The 22,683-nt window shown below is 41.2% G+C and overlaps 1 protein-coding gene across 6 annotated transcripts in view; it reads right to left on the bottom strand.

The window, feature by feature from the left end:
• PHACTR2 (phosphatase and actin regulator 2) overlaps nt 1-22,683 on the bottom strand; it is a 305,175-nt gene that overhangs the window by 15,658 nt on the left and 266,834 nt on the right. For 4 of the 6 annotated variants that reach the window (XM_069725912.1, XM_069725914.1, XM_069725915.1 and 1 more), the window contains 8 exons: nt 17,647-17,727; nt 14,745-14,894; nt 10,368-10,577; nt 9,997-10,200; nt 7,640-8,132; nt 5,120-5,301; nt 2,302-2,458; nt 1,432-1,487 (listed from right to left, as the gene is read on the bottom strand). In XM_069725912.1, coding sequence (XP_069582013.1) covers nt 1,432-1,487; nt 2,302-2,458; nt 5,120-5,301; nt 7,640-8,132; nt 9,997-10,200; nt 10,368-10,577; nt 14,745-14,894; nt 17,647-17,727 — 1,533 coding nt within the window. The remainder of the gene's footprint in view (nt 1-1,431; nt 1,488-2,301; nt 2,459-5,119; nt 5,302-7,639; nt 8,133-9,996; nt 10,201-10,367; nt 10,578-14,744; nt 14,895-17,646; nt 17,728-22,683) is intronic. The other 2 variants (XM_069725916.1, XM_069725913.1) reach the window with 1 other exon arrangement.

Here is a 22,683-nt window from a genome sequence, read left to right as displayed (position 1 = left end):
CCTGCATAAAGGTTAATAATGGCCCCATAAGATGTTCCATAGACACATTTGCCCAATATAATGCTGCACAAATGTTGATTATGGCCCCATTAGATGCTCCATACAGACACTTGCCCCATTTGCTTTTGCTGCGATTTAAAAAAAAAAAAAAAAAAAAAAAAAAAAAAAAAATCACATACTCCCCTCTGCGTTGCTCAGGCCCCCGACACTTTCAATATTCACCTTTCCTCGTTCCGATGCCGCTCCATCTTCAGCGTCTTTTGCACTGACATTCAGGCAGAGAGCCCGCACTAAGGCTATGTGCACACATAGAATGGTCCACTGCGGATTTTTCCGCAGCAGATTTGATAAATCCGCAGGGCAAAACCGCTGCGGTTTTTCCTGCGGATTTATCGCGTTTTCTATTGCGGATTCCGCTGCGGAGTTACATCTGCAGTTTTCTATTGGAGCAGATGTAAAAACGCTGCGGATTCCGCACAAAGAATTGACATGCTGCGGAAAATAAAACGCTGCGTTTCAGCGCGTTTTTTTCCTCAGCATGGGCACAGCATTTTTGGTTTCCCATAGGTTTACATTGTACTGTAAACTAATGGGAAACTGCTGCGGATCCGCAGCTGCGGAAACGCTGCGGATCCGCAGCTGCGGAAACGCTGCGGATCCGCAGCAAAATCCGTTGTGGATTAGGTGTGCACATACCCCAACCACGTCACCGCGCCCTCTGACCTGAGCGTCACTGCAGAAGATGCTGAAGACGGAGCAGCGCCGGAACGAGGAGCAGGTGAATATGGCGCAGCGCTCCCCTCCCCGTTATACTCACCTGCTCCTGACGCGGTGCAGTCCCTGCTTCCCCGGCACCGCAGCTTCTTCCTGTAGTGAGCGGTCACCGTTAACACTCATTACAGTAATGAATATGCGGCTCCACCCCCATGGGAGGTGGAGCTGCATATTCATTACTGTAATGAGCGGTACCATGTGACCGCTCACTACAGGAAGAAGCTGCGGCGCAGGGAAGCAGGGACCTGCAGGGACCGCGCCAGGAGTAGGTGAGTATAATTAGACAGCCCCCGCTCCCCCTCCCCTGCCGACCCCTGGGTATGACTCAAGTATAAGCCGAGAGGGGGACTTTCAGCCCAAAAAAAGTTTTTGTTATGTAACTATTTTTGTTGTTAAGACATTTAAATGTTTCAACATATTTGTTTTACAATATTTATAAGTCCCACAAAAGAACTTGAGCCATAGTGGTTAGACAACAAAGGACATAGCATTAGTAATGAAAGCCTACTTTATGGGCAAGATATATATCTTTGTACAGTGTTAAGCCAGTAGATAGAAAAATATTTAGATTTGATACCGGAAAGATATGTATCTTTGCATAGTGTTCAAATCCAACTATTTTATGGGCATAACAAAAAGTGAAATTAGTTTACTAACGTCTTAAGATGTTCCTTTGTTCCAGTTCTTCACAAGTTGGTCTCTGACTTAATCGCCTAGAAAAAAAAATGAAATAGGCCATACATGAGTTGAATTTCCTTGTGAAATGCTTTCAAAACACAATTGTGCCGACAGCACCATATTAACACCTACATAAGGTCTACAAAAGTGGGAGTGAAAAGACACATCCATATGTGGTCACAAAGGAATAACAACTATGGAGAGCATTCTTTATATGTATCCTCACTAGTCTTCATCATATCTCCTCATTTGAACATTCTTTACATGAGTTTCTGCAATAACCTAACATTCGATGAGGATCTGTCACCAGGTGAAGTGTCAAGTTTTTGCTCTTAATTTATTACCACTGCTTCTCGGAGTATGCCATTTTTTTTAATTTGCCATATGGTTCCAGAGATATAGGCCTTTATACTTTATATTTAGTGCTACTTTTTATGGTCTTTACCTAAGGAGGAGTTGGTCGCAAGGAAATCACACAGAGAAGCCTGAATACATGGCCCCAGAAGATCCTGTGAGCCATTCCCCCCTTGTAAAGACCATAAAAAATAGCATTAATTAAAAAAGGCCCATCTTTCTGAAACCGTTTGACTATTCAAAAAATAAAAATTAAAATAAAATAAGGGCAAAAAGTGGTCACTTTTGACCTGGAGATAGGTTCTCTTTAATGTCTAAATCTGTAAGTCTTTATACTCTACTGTGGAGAGTTTTCGTAGAGTAAATTAGTACACAAAAGCGAAATCAGCCACAATTTTGCTACATTTTTGAAAATCTTCAGCCAACCTTTGAATCCAACGTGCAAAGCTCAGCAACATGTGAATAGAGTGTTAAATTGTCTGTGGAAATATATACCTTACTAATTTTGTCCCAATCTGCTGCCAGAGTTCTTGCCGTTCTTCTTCAGAATTACGTGGTAGAATGTTCTTGTCTTCCAAGTCCTTTTTAGATGGTCTGTTGCCAAGCTTTATAGCAAGTGTATCTCTTCTACGGATTTTACTTGCTAAGGTACCTGACAGGGAAAAATACACACACTCAAGAGTTTTATTATTTGGGCCATCGTTCCACCAAATATTTAGCTATAACAATACCGTAGAGAAAACGATGTTAGTCTGCAGCCGTTTTCATGTAGCTCTACAGGCGCGTCTAAATACATTGGCGGTGCTATGAGCAGAGTGAATGCAGGTGGAAGAGCAGGGAATCTGTCAGGTGCAGATCACTGAGTGACGTCAGACAAGGATATTGTATTGGCAACTTCTTCTGTATAGCCTAGCAACATGCAGCCATTTTGGCATTTTATTTAAAGAGTGTATTCGCGCTGATAAATCCTTATTTTTAGTAGAGAAATGCCCAATAAATATGGTAACCAATTGTGGTATACTATAGCATAATGTTAATAGCAGGTAAGGGATTGAAAAACACCATAAATATTACATTAATTCTGCATATACAATTTTGCACAATAAAGTACCTAAAAGCATTCAGTCTTCGAGATATTCAGTCTTAAAAATATTAATGGCAAGAAGACTGCCTACATCAGCATAATACCAAGACAGACACCAGGTCTTCTAGTGCTGGGACTATGCACCGCCTCATACGGTAATAGACAGTTTAGATATGTCTTCCTGCCGTTAATATTTTTAAGACTGAACGCCTTTAGGTACGTTATTGTGCAAAATTGTATATGCCGAATTGGTGCAATATTTATGGTGTTTTTCAATCCCTTACCTGCTGTTACCATTATACTATACTATACCACCATTGGTTACCATATTTATTGGGCATTTCTCTATTATAAATAAGGATTTATCAGCGCGAATACACTCTTTAAATATTCATTCCGCTAACAGTGTTGTTACTGTCATATTCACGGCAGAAAATCCTTGACACTTGCGCCACTATTTTTATACCTATTTTGGTATTTTACCCTGGAAACTTGCATATGAGGAACCAGAGTGAAAGAATTAACATCACTGGTATCTTACATAATCCTAGTTCCTCCAATATTTGTGTTATGCATACATGGTGTTGGCATCCCTCTCCAATTCCCATATAACATCCCGCACAGTGTATATTGTGAAAAGGAGGAGAACCATGAGCATATAGTAAAGGTATATACAAAAAATCTTTATTAATACAAAACATTAAAATTTGGACATCAGTAATAATAGCATTCATTCCAAGACATCACAAGAAAAAAGGGGGGACACAAATCCCAGACCTCGCCACCCCCTAACTAAAGAACATAATGGTGTAAAAGCAGCGCATGAGGAAGCGACGTGTTAGCGCTGCGAAACGCGCGTCGGGGCCATCTCACCAGCGGGACTCCCTCACCTCTCCTCCCCACTGCACGGGTAAGCTTACGGTCCAATTTTTGCTGCTGTAGTATGGGCTATTTATTGTATCTAGCATGGTGCACTTGCTTTAGACTTATTGCTATTACCTGGCACAGCAGTAATCCCCTTCTTTACTTCCCGTGCCATCATCATTGGTTGCATGGAGCCTGTCGCTCCTAGCCTTTTACACCATTATGTTTTTTAGTTGGGGACACAAATCCCAGACCTCGCCACCCCCTAACTAAAAAACATAATGGTGTAAAAGGCTAGGAGCGACAGGCTCCATGCAACCAATGATGATGGCACGGGAAGTAAAGAAGGGGATTACTGCTGTGCCAGGTAATAGCAATAAGTCTAAAGCAAGTGCACCATGCTAGATACAATAAATAGCCCATACTACAGCAGCAAAAATTGGACCGTAAGCTTACCCGTGCAGTGGGGAGGAGAGGTGAGGGAGTCCCGCTGGTGAGATGGCCCCGACGCGCGTTTCGCAGCGCTAACACGTCGCTTCCTCATGCGCTGCTTTTACACCATTATGTTCTTTAGTTAGGGGGTGGCGAGGTCTGGGATTTGTGTCCCCCCTTTTTTCTTGTGATGTCTTGGAATGCATGCTATTATTACTGATGTCCAAATTTTAATGTTTTGTATTAATAAAGATTTTTTGTATATACCTTTACTATATGCTCCTGGTTCTCCTCCTTTTCGCATCTAGTTTATGGAGCGGTTATAATATAATCTGGGTATTTACCATATATACTGATATTCTCTCCCAGATTTTCTTGATATGTATTCGGAATTCTGGTTATTATACAGTGTATATTGTGTCTAGCATAAAGTGCTCCACCTCCTGCACAGGGCCTGGTGCAGGAAGCTGATCTCTCCACATTCATTGTCCGCTTTCCCTGGAATGTCTTTGTATGCTTCCAAATGGCAACCCTGTTACCAGCATGTGTGTCTATATTACTTATATATGTGTGTGCATGCACTTATATTAAAATATATAATAAATACAGTATATAATAAATTGGGTACAGTAGTTCAATGCAGGATGTGCTGTAAATGTTTTCATAAGAATTTGGGAAAGTTATAAAAAGTCTTATAAATGTCTGTTCTATCCCTGATCTAAGGATCTCTGCTTTTAGTTAAGATGAATCTGTTCTACACTTTATATACATGCTCATTAGTGAGGCCATGCTGTGAAGTCGGAGTCAGGGAAAAGGAGTTGAAGGTTTGGCTTACAGACTCCACAGCCCTGCTCTGTAAACATATGAATAAATTCAAAATTTCTCCAAAATATACAAAGCAACTAAGTATAGTAATATTTGTCAGTTTCTTACTTTCTGTGCTGTCATCATCATCGTCATCATCATCTGTATAAAGGATTGGTCCATCTGAGTCTGAGTCACTGGTCTGACTTTCTCTGCCTTCACTTTCTCCGTTAAGATTGACTGAAATATCAGAAGGTTCATCTGTCACTTCTTGACTTGAGAGGTCTTCTTGGCTTTCCAGTGGCAAGTCACTAAAATGAATATTACATAGAAGCTTTTATTAACACGCATACCTATATGCAAAAAGCTCTCTTCTGAATGTTTGGTCTAGAACAGGTCTGGGCAAACTGCAGCCCGCGCGGGCCACATCTGGGCCCCTGAGTGTTCCTGTGTGGCCCGCTGACACAGCCAGAGAGCTGGAGTCCTCACCTTTGTATGTGAGAGTTAACCCTTACCTCGGCGGCGGCCATATTCCCAGAATCCACGGCACAGGGAATCTGATGTGATCGTACATCAGAGGAGAGGAATAGGGTCCCCCGAACCCCCTGGTACCTCCGTTGTCCCTGCATCTCCCCGTGAAGTCCCCATGCCGGCGGCGTCTTCTTCCGGGAAGAAAATGGCGGGTGCATGCGCAGTGCGCCCACCAAGATCTGCCGGCCGGCACCCGGCAACAATAGGAAATTTTTCCTATTGGTTCATTTTGATCACTGCGATAGGGTCTATCGCAGTGATCAAAATTAAAAAAAATAGTAAATCAAACCTCCCTTTATCACCTCCTTAGTTAGATAAAAATAAGATAAAAAAAATTATTTATTTCCATTTTTCCATTAGTGTTAGGGTTGGTCTAAAGTTAGGGTTGTGGTTATGGTTGGAATTACGGTTAGAGTTGGGATTAGGGGTGTGTTAGGGCTAGGTTTGTGGTTAGGGTTATGGTTGGGATTAGGGTTAGGGTTGTGGCTAGAGTTACGGTTAGGGGTGGGATTAGGGTTAGGGGTGTGTGTTGGGGCTAGTGTTGAAGTTAGAATTGGGGGGATCCATTGTTTACGTATATCAGGGGGTCTCCAAACGCGACATGGCGCCACCATTGATTCCAGCCAATTTTGCATTCAAAAAGTCAAACGGTGCTCCCTCCCTTCTGAGCTCTGCCATGTGCTCAAACAGTGGCTTTCACCTACATACAGGGTATTGGCATACTCCGGAGAAATCGCATAACAAATTTTGTGGTCCATTTTCTCCTGGTATCCTTGTGAAAAATGTTCATTTTTTCATTCCACATTGCTTTAGTTCTCGTGAAGCACCTGAAGGTTTAATAAACTTCTTGAATGTGGTTTTGCGTACCTTGAGGGGTGTAGTTTTTAGAATGGTGTCACTTTTGGGTATTTTCTGTTATATTGACCGCCCCAAACTCACTTCAATTGTGATGTGGTCCCTAAAAAAATGGTTTTGTAAATTTTGTTGTTAACCCTTATATAGCGTCCTAACAAAAAAAAAAGTTAGGTTTCCAAAATTGTGCTGATGTAAAGTTGACATGTGGGAAATGTTATTTATTAACTATTTTGTGTGACACCAGTCTCTGATTTAAGGGTACAAAAATGAAAAGTTTGAAAATTGCAAAATGTTCAACTTTTTGCCAAATTTTAATTTTTTTCATAAATAAACGCAAGTTATATCGAATAAATTTTACCACTAACATGAAGAACAATATGTCATAAAAAAAAAGTCTCAAAATCAGTGGGATGTGTTGAAGCGTTCTAGAGCTATAACTTCAAAGTGACAGTGGTCAGAATTGTAAAAACTGGCCTGGTCATTAAGTACCAAATTGGCTGTGTCACTAAGGGGTTAAAGTGCTGGGATCGGAGCTAGCTCAGGTCCCAGCACTTGCAACAAGAGCCTAGCTACCCATCACAGCCAGCTACTAATGCAGATTAGAACTTTGTCTCATTCCTGCGATGTAACTGCATGCCCGATTACGGTAAACTGCTTGCAATCTGGCTGTATCAATACGTTATTTAGCAAAATTGGGCTAAAATGCCCTATTTCAGAGGGGTACATGCATACAATGATGTCACAATAGTAGGAAAATGTGCATTGAATTTAAAGCACAGAGATAATTTGCACGGTGATGACATAGCACAGATATAATACACACAGATTGCTACAGTACAGACAATCTACATTAATGACAGGAATTATGCAAATAGTGACAGTACAGTATAGAAATTAAGCACATCATAATATTTCATAGGACAGACATAAAACACACACACAAAATGTCATCATTTAGACTGTGACATCCCCACGTAGGGACAAAAAGCATAGTGATGGATAATAAACAGTGCAAGAATAAAGCAGCGAAGTCATGACACAAAAAAAAAAAAAAAAATTAAGCTTCAGTTGTTGGGCCCCAGTGATATGCCTGCTACCCTGGTAGCTATGCCCATTAGAAGGATAGCAGAAGGTAAATGGGCACTACATACTATTATCTAAGCTACATCGGTTATCATAGTATCAAAAAGGATTTTTTTTCTGCAGTTAAAGTACCGTAATACTATACATACGGTAAGTAGAAAGTATTTTGTGAGTGTTTACCTGGGATTTTCCTCATTAGCACATGTTGCCCCCTCTTCGGAGATGCTTACAATGATGTCTTTTTCCTGGGACGGTGTATCCTCACAATGATCAGCAGTGTGACTGGACTGGTTCATCTCCTGGACTTGAACTGTTGGGTTACTTGTTCGTTTCATTTGATGGTTTAGAGCAGGGGAAGTGGACTGTGGGTTGAGCTGCAGTTCTGTGACAGATTCATCTTTGAGACTTGTCTCCGAGTTCTCAGAGTCCAAATGACGCTTTGCTTGCTCTGTCCAATCCACGTTCTTTTGGCCTGAACTAATACTTGAATGCGATAACACTGATTGTTGCGTGCCATCCACAGATACAGATAACGCTTTGCTGGGCATTTTTTTGGCACGAGGTGTGCTTGTTTTACTTGATATCTGCTCCTTTGAAGTTTTGGACCGAGATGAAGATGTCAATGTGGCAGAAGCGGTCTTACTTGCAACAGGTTTCTTGTTGGAAGAAGCAGCTGGAATAAAAATAAGTTATGGTAGTAAAAAAATAATTGCCGAAAACATTTTATCAGCAGTTTTCATCCTACATACTTAACTAATTTAGTGAGAAAATAAACTACAGTAGTTAATGTGAATCATTTGCAAATAGTAACCAAACATTGTGGGGAACTAATGAAATAATTCATGCCATTTTTCTGGCATCGAAAAGTTTTAAATTTTGGCACAAAATATTTGTGCCTTTGGAAAAGTGTCAAGAAAAGTGTGGTGGGTTTAGGAAGGGCCAATATGTAGGTAACGGATTACTATTGTTTGGGGTTTTTTATGCTTTCACATTGGCATTTGATAAAAGAGAGCTGAAAATATTGTATTTCTAGTGGCAACACTAACTCGTTTGCTTTGCACCAGTCTTAATAGCACCGAAAGAAAGTCTGAAATCATTGTATATACAACATATCACATCAATAAAACATTTATTAGAACAAAGGGAAACAAAGACAATATTACCCTGGTTTGGAATCACTAATACAATTTTTTAAGGAATTAATTTATATTACTAGGAATCTGAGTTTTACATTAACTGGCTGTTCCAATTATCGGTAATTGTGAATAATGGCTTTTAGAAATTTTAAAAAACACACAGAGGGCATCACCCGCACGGTATATAAAAATAGGCGACACAATCCAATAGAAAACAAAGCACATATAGCAAGACAGGAAAAACACAAGAGGGATGCCAAAGAAGACGAAAAGAGATGTAGCCCCACGCACATCATTATAGATGTGTCTTCCTCAGGAAGTTACACCCCAAAGTACCGTAAGTCACAACTGTGATGATATGTCTAGGGCTACTTCATACCTCCTTATTCTCCTTTGGCATCCAACCTTGTTTTATGTAGTATTCACTCTGGTAATATTTATTTTTGAAAGTTAACATAAATCATGTCAATTTTCCAAGTAGGGAAATTTAAATCTAGAGAAGAATTATTTGTATTCAAATATATTATCTCTTTCCCAACTGGGCTATTTTCTGTTTTTATGCTTTTGTTTCTTTAGTCCCCTTCATCCAAGAGTCATAACGTTTTTTTATTTTTCCATCCACATCCCCTAATGAGCACTTATTTTTGCAGGACAAGTTGTGGTTTTGAATGGGACCATTCATTTTACCCGTGCCTGGTGTACATTTCTGGAGACGGCACAAGCTGGATATCACATGCGCCTAATTGACTAATTATCGGACACCGCTTAATGAATCAGATCAGTGTACTCCAGTGCTTCATTATGACCGGCGTGCACTACGACAGTCTTAATGAATCACCCCCAGGTCTTTTTTCTGATGATTACCCATCTTTGAAATCTACAACTGCAGGTCAAATTCAGTAAAGCTGCAGATTTTGAGCTGGAAGTATTGGTATCCTTCTCTTGTAAAGAAGAAAAATAAGCCAGCTCGCCCGTGATGCATTAACCAATCTTCGGGAGCACGGACCCGCTGTGTCCAGGCGTATAAAGTCCAAAAAAGAAAAGAATGTCCAGCTTCACCGAATCCGTAAAAAAAAGAGTTTTCTTTATTCACAAACTTTGAACATAGAGAATACAGACTTCAGCACGAACCACATGGGTAAGAATCTCAAAGCATTTCAGGAGACTCAGCTCCCTTAATCATGACCATCATGATTAAGGGAACTTGGTCTCCAGAAACACGTTGAGATTCTTACCCATATGGTTTGTGCTGAAGTCTGTATTCTCTATGTTCAAAGTTTGTGAATAAAGAAAACTCTTTTTTTACGGATTCGGTGAAGCTGGACATTCTTTTCTTTATCCTTCTCTGAAAGCTACAACTCCATTATGTCCAGAAATCAGTAACCAAGGTCTTACACTCACCAATCTCTTGTGTGGCACCTCGACTTGTAGTTTTAAGTGAAGGAGCAGACAGCTGTTTAGAAATGCTTTTGGATGTTTTTTTGTTGGCAGACTCCTCTTTCTTATGGCTTGGCCCAGCAGAAGCAGCAGCAGCAGAACTTTTTGATGGCGTGGCTGATCTTTTTGGTTTGGTCTCAGGTGCTACCATTGTCTTCTCTATGTTTTCTAGATGAGAAGGAGCTGCTCAGTAAAATCATGACATTCAAAGCAGTAACGTACCATTTCACAACGGAAAAAGATAATAAGGATGGAAAGATAGGAACACATGCCTAGGGAGCCAGGAATGCACAAAACGATCATGCAATGTACCCTGCAACTCCACCCACACTTACCCGTGCTGCGGGAGGCGGCTCGGTTTGTCAGCTTTGGCAGAGTGGCTGGTGGCTGCTTATTAGTACCACCTGCAGGCTGTTTTGCAGTTGCCTCACCTTTCTTATGATTGCCAGCAGTGGCTACATTTTTATGAGGGACAGTATTTTTTTTTGGTTTGGGAGGAGGTGGAGCAGGAGGTGGTGGCAATTCAGGACGCACACGACCCCTTTCTATAAAGAAGAAAAGTTGACAGAAAGTCCTACTATTAAGAATTTCAGACAAGTGTTCAAATGTACAGAGGAATCCTACAAGTAAACCAAAAGAAAATCTAATTTACAAACTGTGAATTTTATTTTCATAAAGGGACATATCCACCATATGAAGTGAGTCTTAACATTTTTGCTTTGTATGACTGAGAACCAGATCTGACTTCATAATAAATATTTTCAGATCATTTGGACTTTCAACATTGAGGCAACACTTTCGGGGGGACCTTTTCTGATATTAGACTCTGCACTTCAAATGCAAGGTCCATAAATAATAGACGAGCTTAGAATGGAGGTACCTGACCTTAACCTCCTCTATATTGGGATGAACAGGAATTCAGAATGTGAGACAAATGCTGTCATCGAATAGTGTCTGGCCTCACAAATGCTCTTCTGAATGGGCACAAATTCCATGCCCCCTTGAGGAAGCGACAGTCACGCTTGCGAAACGCGCATCGGGGAAAGTGGTTGCTCCCTGGACTGCAGAGATACTATTACTATGGGTAATTAACGCTTTACTTACTTTATGCTCCTTATGTGTTGCTTTGGTGCAGCGCTCCACTATGGTTTATATGTGGTTTCTTTAGCCTAGTTTAGCCATATAATTTGACTGGGATCACTTTAATATTTTTTATCATCCCACTATATGTGGGCTAAGAGTTCATGACCTTCCCTGGTTACAATCAAATGGCTATAGATGCATGTCCACTCGGACATTGTTTCTAGTGCTGCATCATATGGGTCCAGGTTAGCAGCCACTCAATTTCACCTTTTAGGATCACATTTTTATCCATACGAATGTAATATTTATTAAAATTGTATTGAGTTCTTTATTATGTTATTGGCATTAATAAATAGTATTATTTTTAATATACGAAGACTCATGTTCTCCTATTTTTCAAACTCCAAAATCTTGTAGAAAGTCTCCCTAGAAAAGTGGAAGCTATTATATTTGTATAAAGAGGTCCAGATGGTTTTAGAATGGGTTGACTGTTACGCTCATGCCAAAGGATGGGTAGGTGGTCACACACTTTTTGCCATACAGCGCACATAAAGTGGAATTTCAAGCCAAATAAAATTATTAATTGGATACTTATACAGTCATGGGTAAAAGTGTTGGCACCCTTGAAATTGTTCCATAAAATGAAGCATTTCTCCCAGAAAATTATTGCAATTTCACGTGCTTTGTTATACACGTTTATTTCCTTTGTGTGTATTTGAACAACATAGAAAAAAACTGAAAAAGAAAGGTAAATTGGACATATTTTCACACTGAACTTCAAAAATATGCCAAAATTGTTGACACCTTTCCAAAAATGTGGTTAAACAACTTTGTTTCAAGAAAAGTAACAGGTGTGGGCAATAGGAAAATCACACCTAAAACCAGATAGAAAGGTGAGAAGTTAACTCAATCTTTGCATTTTGTGTCTGTATGTGCCACACTAAGCATGGAGAAAAGAAAGAGAAGATAACTATCTGAGAACTTGAGATCCAAAATTGTTGAACGATGTGGACAATCTCAAGGTTACAAGTCCATCTTCAGATATCTTGATGCTCCTTTGTCCACAGTGTGTAACATAATCAAGAAGTTTACAACACATGGCACTGTAGTTAATCTCACTGGACGTGGATGGCAGAGAAAAATTGATGAAACATTGCAATGCGGGATAGTCTGGATGGTGGATAAGCAACCCCAAGTTCCCAAGAAATTTAAGCTGTTCTGCAGGCTCAGGGTGTAGAGTGTCAGTGCGAACTATCCATCGACATTTGAATTAAAATAAAAAAGCTGGACTGCAGTTTGCCAAAATGGACGTGAGTAAGCTAAAAAAACTTCAGGGAAAGCATCTTGTGGACAGATAAGACTAAGATAAAGCTTTTTGGTAAAATCACAAAATTTTACTGTTTACCTAAAATTAATGAGGCCCACAAAGAAAAGAACCCAGTACCTACAGTCAAATATGGTGGAGATTCAAAGATGTTTTGGGCTTTTTTGCTGCCTTTGGCACTGAGTGCCTTGACTGTGTGCAAGGCACCATGAAATCTGAAGATTACCAAAGGATTTTGAGTAGCAATGTAGTACCCAGAAAGCTGGGTTTACATCCTAGGTCTTCCAGCAGGACAATGACCCCAAGCATACTTCATGAAGCACCCAGAAATGGATGGAAACAAAGTGCTGGAGAGTTATGAAGTGGCCAGCAATGAGTCCGGATCTACCGTAAATCCCATTGATCACCAGTGGACTGATCTTAAAGATGCTGTTGGGAGAAGGCACCCTTCAAATATGACCTGGAGCAGTTTGCAATTCCAGTTGAGAGTTGTAAGAAGCTTGATGATTGTTATAGGAAACTATTGTTTCACTTTTTTATGTTGTTCCAATCCACACAAAGGAAATAAATATGTGAATAACAAAACATGTGAAATTGCAAACATTTTCTGAGAGAAAGAAGTCATTTGCATTTTTTTTAAATTTAGAAAATCTATCGACATCAGAAGTTTCTGTTCTACAAATCATACAAGGCTGAAGTTTGAGATCAGTGTGTATTTCCTTACAAATCGCAGCAGCTACTAGAAAAGAGGAAACCAATGACAGTGTTTCTGCTGCACTTGCAATAATGGAAAAACATAAATCCTTACTTATGTAGATAAAAGGGCTCTAAATGGTGGCTAGTACACCAGAAGATGGGAAGATAGGGTTCACTGAAATCATGATCCTCATAAATAAATCGGAAGAATCACAAAGCAGCTTACATCAGTCACTAGTTACAGAATATTTCTCAAACTGATCTTCTAAATATAGCTTCTTTCTGCTTAACATTCTTTGCGGAAAAAAGCACGGTCATTTATGGCCAGATACTGTTACAGAGGATTAAAAGGACTCTACATTTTATTAAAATATTTGCATATAGACAGTAATTAGAAGACCCTATAAACAAACAGAGCACGAACAGACCTCTAATCCAGAAAGTGTTCTCTAATGCAGAAGTGACTACAATATACTACGGCTCACTGGGTTTTAATTAAAGATCTTTTTACACTTAACATTTATATCAATTTTATATGCTAGATATAGCTCAATGGCGAGAGTCCAACTCCTGGGCCCTTGACAGATCCAAAAAGAAAAGAGATGTTACGACTCCCACTCTTGTTTGGAATTTGGCAGCAGTCCGATTTAGGAGACACTGAAACAGGCGAATGCCAACTCAGGTCTATATAACTATCCTATGGATAACTCTCTGCCAGGAGAATTTCTAACCCAGTTCTGGAGGGGGGAGTGGATTGTACTTGTAGCCACATTCATATGTCATAATTGTTAATGAGAAAATTGCCTGCAGTTTGCTTAAAAACAAATTGTATTTTACCCACCTACCCCAATTTTGTTGCTGCTCTCAGTGTCTGCAGCGATGGCGCTACACCGCATTGTAGCCAGTTTGCCCAGTGTCTGATTGGCTTGTTTTGCAACCTGGGTAGAATCGCTGAGTTGATTGACATGACATCAGCACTGCAGCACTACATACAGCAGATACAGCCATTAAGACTCAACACTGGACCCATTGAGGTGGACTAAAGGAAAGATTGTTTCTTTACAATAAACTGTCCCTGGCAGAAAGAGGTTTTCCTTTAATACAGCAGAAATGTTTAGTTAACGCTTGATCTTCTTCCGATGGCTTCCACTTCACCAGCTGTCAGCGACTTATCTGTGTCACTGTCCATGCTGTTTTCCCTCCCATCAAAATGGAGCTAAATAGAAGCAAAATGCTGGGAGGGCAGGTAGTGAAGGAGGGGCAGGTGAGAAAATAATATGCGGCATTCAGTCAGGAAGACTGATGACTTTACACCATTTAGCATCCATTCTGAAAGATAGTACTTGGATAATTGCAGTAGCGTGGAAGTGGTGGGGTTTTTAAGACAATGCAAATCATTTTTCTATTCAAGCTCCAAACATCTAGATATTGGTCCATCAGGTTTCTCACAACGAGTGGCATTTTTGCACAGGTAAAGGTATTATACACAGCATGTGACATCCCCTGTGAAGGCTCAAATACAACATCAGAGCTACAATACATAGCTACTATTCAATATTACGTTCCTACAATCCATAAAGGATAGACTTTCATAGTATTATAGTATTACCTTTCTTATCGTCTTTCCTCTCATCTACCACAGTTGTCTTTGATGCGATTGCGCCATTTCCAGTTATGGGTTTCTGTTCATTTGACGTCTCCTCACTGATTGGCACGGTATGACCATTTGACGTTCCCATATTTATTGGAACATCACTATCTATAAAAATACAAATATATGTTGGAGATTAGCAACACATGCTATGTTATATTTGAATGCATAGTTTCAAGGCGATGTCACATGTCCACAATTACAGACTATGATGCCCGTCTAACAGCGGACCTCCTGACCCGAAATCAGCAGCCTTACATTTGGTTAGGAGGCTTTTGAGCTCAGGTCAGAAAACCCGGTCCACTATTCGGCTATGAAACAGACGACTGGAAGGAAAATGTAATATTTGCTTCTACACAGATATCACCAGACATTATAGATAATCATAATGTAAAAGATCCTCTCCTCAATAGGCTATCATTCTCTTGTTAGATAGGTAGACAGTGTAAACTGAATGCCAGGGTTACAGGACATGTGCATGAGGCTCACATGGCACCAGGTTTAGTCCTGTTCAGTCATCTTATAGATGTATTACATAGGACAAATCTGGGTCATACCATTTTTCTTATTTTAGACACTGGGAGGGGAATTGATATGAAACATGTATGCAGAATATTATATACATGAAAATTGGACAATAGAGAACCCTAGCAAACACTTTTTTGGCTCCTCTGTCTTAAGTGACAGTATAAATGGCGTCCATCAATCCGGAGTAGGCGGCGCTGAGCGGCGAATGGACTTGGAGTGACGTAGAAATCAGATCTACAGCTTCATTTGCACATCAATTCAAACATTGATTTCTCAGTTAGGGAGGAATGGCCTGTATAAGCAAGGCTGAAGTCACACAATCGTGTAAAAAAAATTGCTCCGATGTTGATCAAGAAAAGTAGGGAGAGTTTCATGCGAGTACAATGTGATTTTTCTTACCTAGCATTCGTTTGACATCCGTATGCAATGCATTTTTAACATTATCTTTTACATACTGTAATTCTGTGTAAATTAAAGCTAATTTACAAACTAATAAAGCAATATTATATGCAGTGATAGATACATAGATAACTTAAGAGGCAGCCCTCCATTAATAAGCAAAACGTGTGGCTCTATCACAGAATCATTCTCAAGCAAGAGACCCAGCGGCTCTGAACAGCAGTGACATCAGTAACTACAACACTCGTTAGGCCGGGGTCACACTATCAGTATTTGGTCAGTATTTTACATCAGTATTAGTAGCCAAAACCAGGAGTGGGTGATAAATGCAGAAGTGGCGACGTGTTTCTATTATACTTTTCCTCTGATTGTTCCACTCCTGGTTTTGGCTACAAATACTGATGTAAAATACTGACCAAATACTGATAGTGTGACCCCGGCCTTAGAGTCATGCTGGCCTCTATGACACTTGGTGACTGATGAGCGGTGTAGTTACAGATGTCACCACTGTTCAGAGCTGCCAGGTCTCGCGGGGGCAGGCAACTTTGGTTATGTAGTGCAACCATAGGTCACATCTCACGAGCAATGCCTTTACTGAGACACTGACGTCATCGCTTGTGAGGCATGACCGGGAGTGACCTATGAAGCGTCGTTCTCAGAACAATGCTCCATAGATTGCTGTACCTAATCGGTGGACGACATGGGGACACTATGGATTACATCGGAGCTTCGGGCTTTTTTTTTTATTAATAAATTGGTAAATGAGGGACTGTCTTCTTGTTTTTATTTCTTTACCTCTCTTTTTAGGTCTTTAAGGTTCTCATTTTAAATACTTCGGATTCGTTGGACTACATCAGATTTTCATTTTTTTTTTAATAAATTGTTTAACAAGATGTTAAAATAAACTATTTTTTCTGCTTGTGTAATTTTATTTTTTATATCTGGGTTAGTAATGGGGGTGTCTGATAGACACCTCTCCATTACTAACACCAGGGCTTGAAGCCAGCTGACATTTCAAAGCTGACATCAACCTAATAAACTATTACCCTAACTGCCACCACACCAGAGCAATCGGGAAAAGCAGGGGCGAAGTGCCAGAACTGGCGCATCTAATGTGGTGGCAATTCTGGGGCAGCTGTGGGCTCGTATTTTTAGGATGGGAAGTGCCCAATAACCAGGGACCTTTCCAGCCTGATAATACAGACCCACAACGGTCTTCTTTACCTTGGCTGGTTATGAAAAATAGGAGTGACCACTCATCTTTTTTAAATTATTAATTTAATAAAAAATAAGGCTACACACCCTTTAGTGACACATGAAAGGCACTAAAGGGTGAAGGTTTATTATATGTAGGGGGCTTGTGAAATTATAGGTCTACAGGATATCTATATATTCTATGAATATATCTATTCTATGTATCTATTCTTTTTATCTATTCGGACAGTGAATTTACTGAACTTCCCTGATGAAATGTTGGGTTTCCTTTAAAATTGGATGGCACACCCATGGTCCTGATTTTTTTTTCCTCGCACCCATAGACTGGCATTGGTGAATGTGATCTGATTTTTGCATCCACTTCCAGCATGCTGCGATTTTTTCCTCAGTCCGATTGGAGCTGAGGAAAAACTTGCAGATGAGCACTGACTCACTGAATAACATTGGTCAGAGTGCAATGCAATGTTTTCTCACATTGCACTTTTCCATATCACACACTTTTATGAGAAAACCCTCAAGGTATTGCTGGACTCGTATTGGAAAGAGCCATTTGCGCATGTTTTCGTTGTCAGTCATTGTATTTGTATATTATGTTTTTATAAGATTTATCATAAAATCACATAAGCTGTAATGTCAAAAGAGGCAACAAAAATATTAACAATAAAAAGCCAAAAATAAATCAAGTCTGTGCTATATGATGAAGTCTGATAAATCTCACCATTGTCTGGTATTTCTTTGAGGACTCCTCTTCTTATAAGTTCATCTCGGCTCTGTCTCATGGATATTTTGCGCTCTAATACTGAGAAAAGACAAGCAAACTACATGAAGTTCTATCCAAAAATAAATAAGGAAATCCAAAACAGCTTATTTTGTCAATTGAGGGCTATGGCTGATTCAGACTTATAAACGTCAAACTGTATTACCCAGAGGGGATCCTCAGTTCTCTAAAATTTTCATTGGCAAATGCAATATACAGTGACTTGAAAAACTATTCAAACTTAGTGAATTTCCAAATTTTTCATGCTACAACCACACATTTTAATGTTTTTTACTGGGATGCTATGTGATATAACAAAAGTAGCAAGTATTTGTGAAGTTTAGAGGAAACGATCCATGCCTTTCTAAATATTTAAAACATAAATCTGAAAAGTCTGAAGTGCATTTGGCTCTCTTCTTGCCACTCTTCCATACAGGCCAAATTTTTGGAGTATACAACTAGTAGTTGTCCTGTGGACAAATTCTCCCACTATAACTGTATATTTCTGTAGCTCTTCCAGAGTGATCATGAACCTCATGGATGTTTTTCTACTTTGTGCTATCTGAAGTGCTATGTCCGCCGCCCCTACATAGTGTACCCTTCTCCCTCCATGCAGGGATGGCGGCTTACTCACTGCCCCAGCCCCTCAGCCGGTGTCCCTGCATGGGCAGGAGAAGGATACAGCAGCTGGCATGCTTCCTGGTTCTGTGCACACCGAAGCTCCCTGATAGGGTATCTAAAGAATAAAGGTTCTGGTGAGTGTCATGGAAATGTACAGGTCTTCAAAGGAATTGTAAACACTAAATGGTTTGATAGCCTTATTTATCGTCTTGATTAAGCTACCTAATTTTCCATTTTAGACACATTGGAGCAATAATCTCTTCAAGCAGTCATTTGTCAGCATAAAGTCATGGGCCTATGGGTCTGAGACTATGCTACTAATAGAGGGCATGTAATTAGTATCACTATCACAGATTTTATACAGGGTCTTTATTGCCATGGAAACTTTGTATGGATTGAAAAATACAGTATGGGGATGTAGGATGTTAATGTGGCACCCCTAGGGGTATTTGCCACAAAAATAGTTACTGACAGTAAGTACAAATACTAAAATAGCAAGACTGCACTACCACCTCCGGCCAGAAGGGGGAGCTCCAGAGACTCCCCTTGATCCATTCTGGTCTGAGAGAAGAAATGGCAGTTGGGCTAAGGAGCTGAAAGTGAGAGGTCATACAGTTGAATCTCTAACAGCCCTGTGACTGTTACCAGGCCTAAATCACCGGCCTGAGGAGAAGAGGGACAGAGAAAAGGGACATTGTGAGAACCGGGTAGCATTAATCACTACCCAGAACAGGCGCAAAGACGGATACCGGATCCGTGGCTGTATTCATTATATATAATACAGCAACCGGAAAAACTTGAGGTGATAGCAGCTTCACTAGGGCCGGACGCAGCAACAGGCACAGAGTTCAGCGGTACTCCTGGAGGGGGTAAGCCGATAAAAGGACTCGGGTTGCCCGTCGAACCAGGACCCGGAGGGGACAGATTGGGCCGGCAGCCAGTTCACATACAGCAGCAGGGCCACACAGAAATTGCGCACAATAAGAGGCGAAGACCCCGGCAGGGTCAAAGTAACTCAGAGTTCCCATACAGACTCCGGTGACAGGACTGGTTGTAAATCCTTTTATGTTAAAGTAAACTGGTTAAACGTTTCAGTGCCTCAGTCTTTCATTTGGACAATAGCCATCTATCCAGGATCGGGATCGTCACCGCTGGGAGAACCTGCTGCTGATCAAGTAAGTGCCTGTCCCCTCATGATACCCCTTACACTGTGCATTGCCTGAGGCCACAGCACCGGGTCAAGCCACCCGTGACATCCCCCTCAAGAGACAGACTCCATTGGTCCGGTGCTGGGTATCCCGGTCTCCTGGGCGTCACATTGATATTGTCAGTGTCTAAACTTATGGGCCCAAAGCCTAAGGGTATGTGTACACGTTGCAGATTTCATTGCAGATTTTCCGCGGATTTTGCCTGTGTTTTTACACCTGTAGATTCCTATTATGGAATGGGTGTAAAACGCTGCGGAATCCGCACAAAGAATTGACATGCTGGGGAAAATAAACCGCTGCATTTCTGCGCTGAATTTTCCGCATGTCCACTGTGGATTTTGTTTTCCATAGGTTTACATGGTACTGTACACCGCATGGAAAACTGCCGCGGATCCGCAGCCAAATCCACTGCGGATCCGCAACGTGTGCACATAGCCTAAAACTATTGTGCTGCAGTGATCTCATGATATTTCCTGTTATTGATGCATTGTGTAGGTTAAAATCACCATTTACATCTGCTGTACAGTTGGAGGAGTTTGTGTTGGATATACTAGTATTTCTTTCCACAACAAACTGACTGTGCAGAGCTTATGTCTATGGAAATATGCGAGCACTTATTAGATTGTGTTGCAGCCCATTTGGCACTATTTACATTGAATACAAGCACAAAAGAGCAGATTGGCAGCACATGCTGCAAACTAAAAATAAACATTTATTTGGCTATTCCTGTACCTTTGGGTCCCCTATGCCCCATAATTCCAGCTGACGATATGCACTTTACATATCTTATGCGACCAGTACCTATTTTTTTTCTATCTCCACTGAACATGCATGGAAACGTCTCTTTAAGGCTATGTGCCCACGTTCAGGAAAGTGTGCAGAATTTTCCTGAGCAAATCCGGACTACTTTCACAGGAAATCCGCACGAGTATTTTTCGCGTTTTTCTCCCATTTTTTGCGGATTTTTCATGTTTTTTCCGGAGCTTCCCAATGCAATCATATAGCGGCAAATCCGCCCCCCCCCAAAAAAAAAATCAGCAAAATTAATGAACATGCTATGTTTTTTCCACAATGCATTTTTATAGCGGAAAAAAAAGCAACATGGGCACAAAAGTTGCGGAACAAATTAAGGCTATGTGCACACGTTCCGGATTTTTCGGCGGTTTTCCCCTGCAAAAACGCTTACATTAAGCATCCCATCAATTGCATTCCGCAATTTTTGTGCACATGTTGCGTTTTTTTACCAGGAAAAAAAGCATCGCAGAAAAAAAAAAAAATACAGCATGTTCATTAATTTTGCGGATTTGCCGCTATATTATTGCACTGGGAACCTCCTGAAAAATCCGCAAGAATAAAAAAAAAAAAACGCGAGCGGATTTCCTGAGAAAGTAGTCCGGATTTGCTCAGGAACATTCTACTAACTTTCCTGAACGTGTGCATATAGCCTAAAAATGATGGGATGCTTAATGTAAGCGTTTTTAAAGCGGGAAAACTGCTGAAAAAAAGCGCAAAAAAAACACGAAAAATCCGGAACGGTCACTTATTTTCAGTAAAAAAAAGTCAGGAATGGTAAAAACCCACATGCACCAGTGTTTTCTCCAGACATTGCTGTTTAGGGAGTGTGGAAAAACACATTAGATTCTCAACTGTTCCTGCAAAAATGAATTGCTTGGGCCGACTTTTAAAGTACACTGAACACAAATATAAAATACAACACTTGTTTTTGCTCCCATTTTTCATGAGCTGAACTCAAAGATCTAACACTTTGCTATGTGCACAAAAGGCTTTTTTCTCTCAATTATTGTTCACAAGTTTGTCTAAATCTGTGTTAGTCCGGAGTCACACACAGCGACATATGGCCGAGCCTCGCAGGTTAAAACCAAGCTCTGGCACCGGCACTCCAGACAGAGCGGAGCGTGCGGCCGCATAGCAATACATGGAGCCGCACGCTCCACTCCGGAGTGCCGGTGCCAGAGCTTGGTTTTAACCTGTGAGACTCAGCCGTATCTCGCTGTAGTGTGACTCTGGCTTTAGTGAGCACTTCTCCTTTGCCCAGATAATCCATCCACCTCACAGGTGTGGAATATCAAAATGCTGATTAGGCAGCATAATTATTGCACAGGAATGTATTTAGGCTGGCCACAATAAAAGGCCCTCTAAAATATGCAGTTTTAATCACGTAGCACAGTGCCACAGATGTCCCAAGTTTTCAGGGAGTGTGCAACTGGCATGCTGGCTGCAGGAATATCCACCAGAGCTTTTAACCGTTCATTTCTCTATCAATTGTCTCTTCAAAGAGGAAGAGGACTTGAACTCCAAGGCCGGTTTCACACGTCTCTGTCTCCGGTACGTGAGGTGACAGTTTCCTCACGTACCGGAGCCACTGACACACGTAGACACATAAAAATCACTGCATCTGTTCAGATGTCATTGATTTTTTGCGGACCGTGTCTCCGTGTGCCAAACATGGAGACATGTCAGTGTTCGTGGGAGCGCACGTATTACACGGACCCATTAAAGTCAATGGGTCCGTGTAAAACACGTACCGCACACGTACGTTGTCCGTGTGCAGTCCGTGTGCCGTGCTTGGGACAGTGCTACATTAAGCGCCTCCCCCCCCCCACACTGGTGCTAAATCCGCGATTCATATCTTCCCTGCAGCAGCGTTTGCTGCAGAGAAAATATGAATAATAGTGTTTAAAATAAAGATCTATGTGTCCCCCGCCCTCTTACCCCCTGTGCGCCCCCCCCCTGCTGTTCTGAAAATACTCACCCGCCTCCCTCGTTGGCTGTCGCTGCTTCCTAGTCTGGCCACATCTTGTCCTGTATGCGGTCACGTGGAGCCGCCGATTACAGTAATGAATATGCGGCTCCACCCCTATGGGAGGTGGAGCCGCATATCCATTACTGTAAATGAGCGGCCCCACGTGACCGCATACAGGAGAAGATGTGGCCAGACCAGGAAGCAGCGACAGCCAATGAGGGAGGCGAGTGAGTATTTTCAGAACAGCGGGGGGGGGGGGCGGCACAAGAAGTGCTGCTGCAGGGAAGATATGAATCGCGGATTCAGCACGATGCAGGGGACAGCGCTAAACTTTAGCGCTGTCTCCTGCACGGTGCGTGTGGTACCCAGTGGGCACACGCACGTGGCACTGATGTGCCACGTGAG

This window comes from Ranitomeya imitator, chromosome 5, assembly GCF_032444005.1.
Source record: "Ranitomeya imitator isolate aRanImi1 chromosome 5, aRanImi1.pri, whole genome shotgun sequence".
Lineage (NCBI taxonomy): Eukaryota > Metazoa > Chordata > Amphibia > Anura > Dendrobatidae > Ranitomeya > Ranitomeya imitator.
This window is presented reverse-complemented; position numbering and strand designations above follow the sequence as displayed.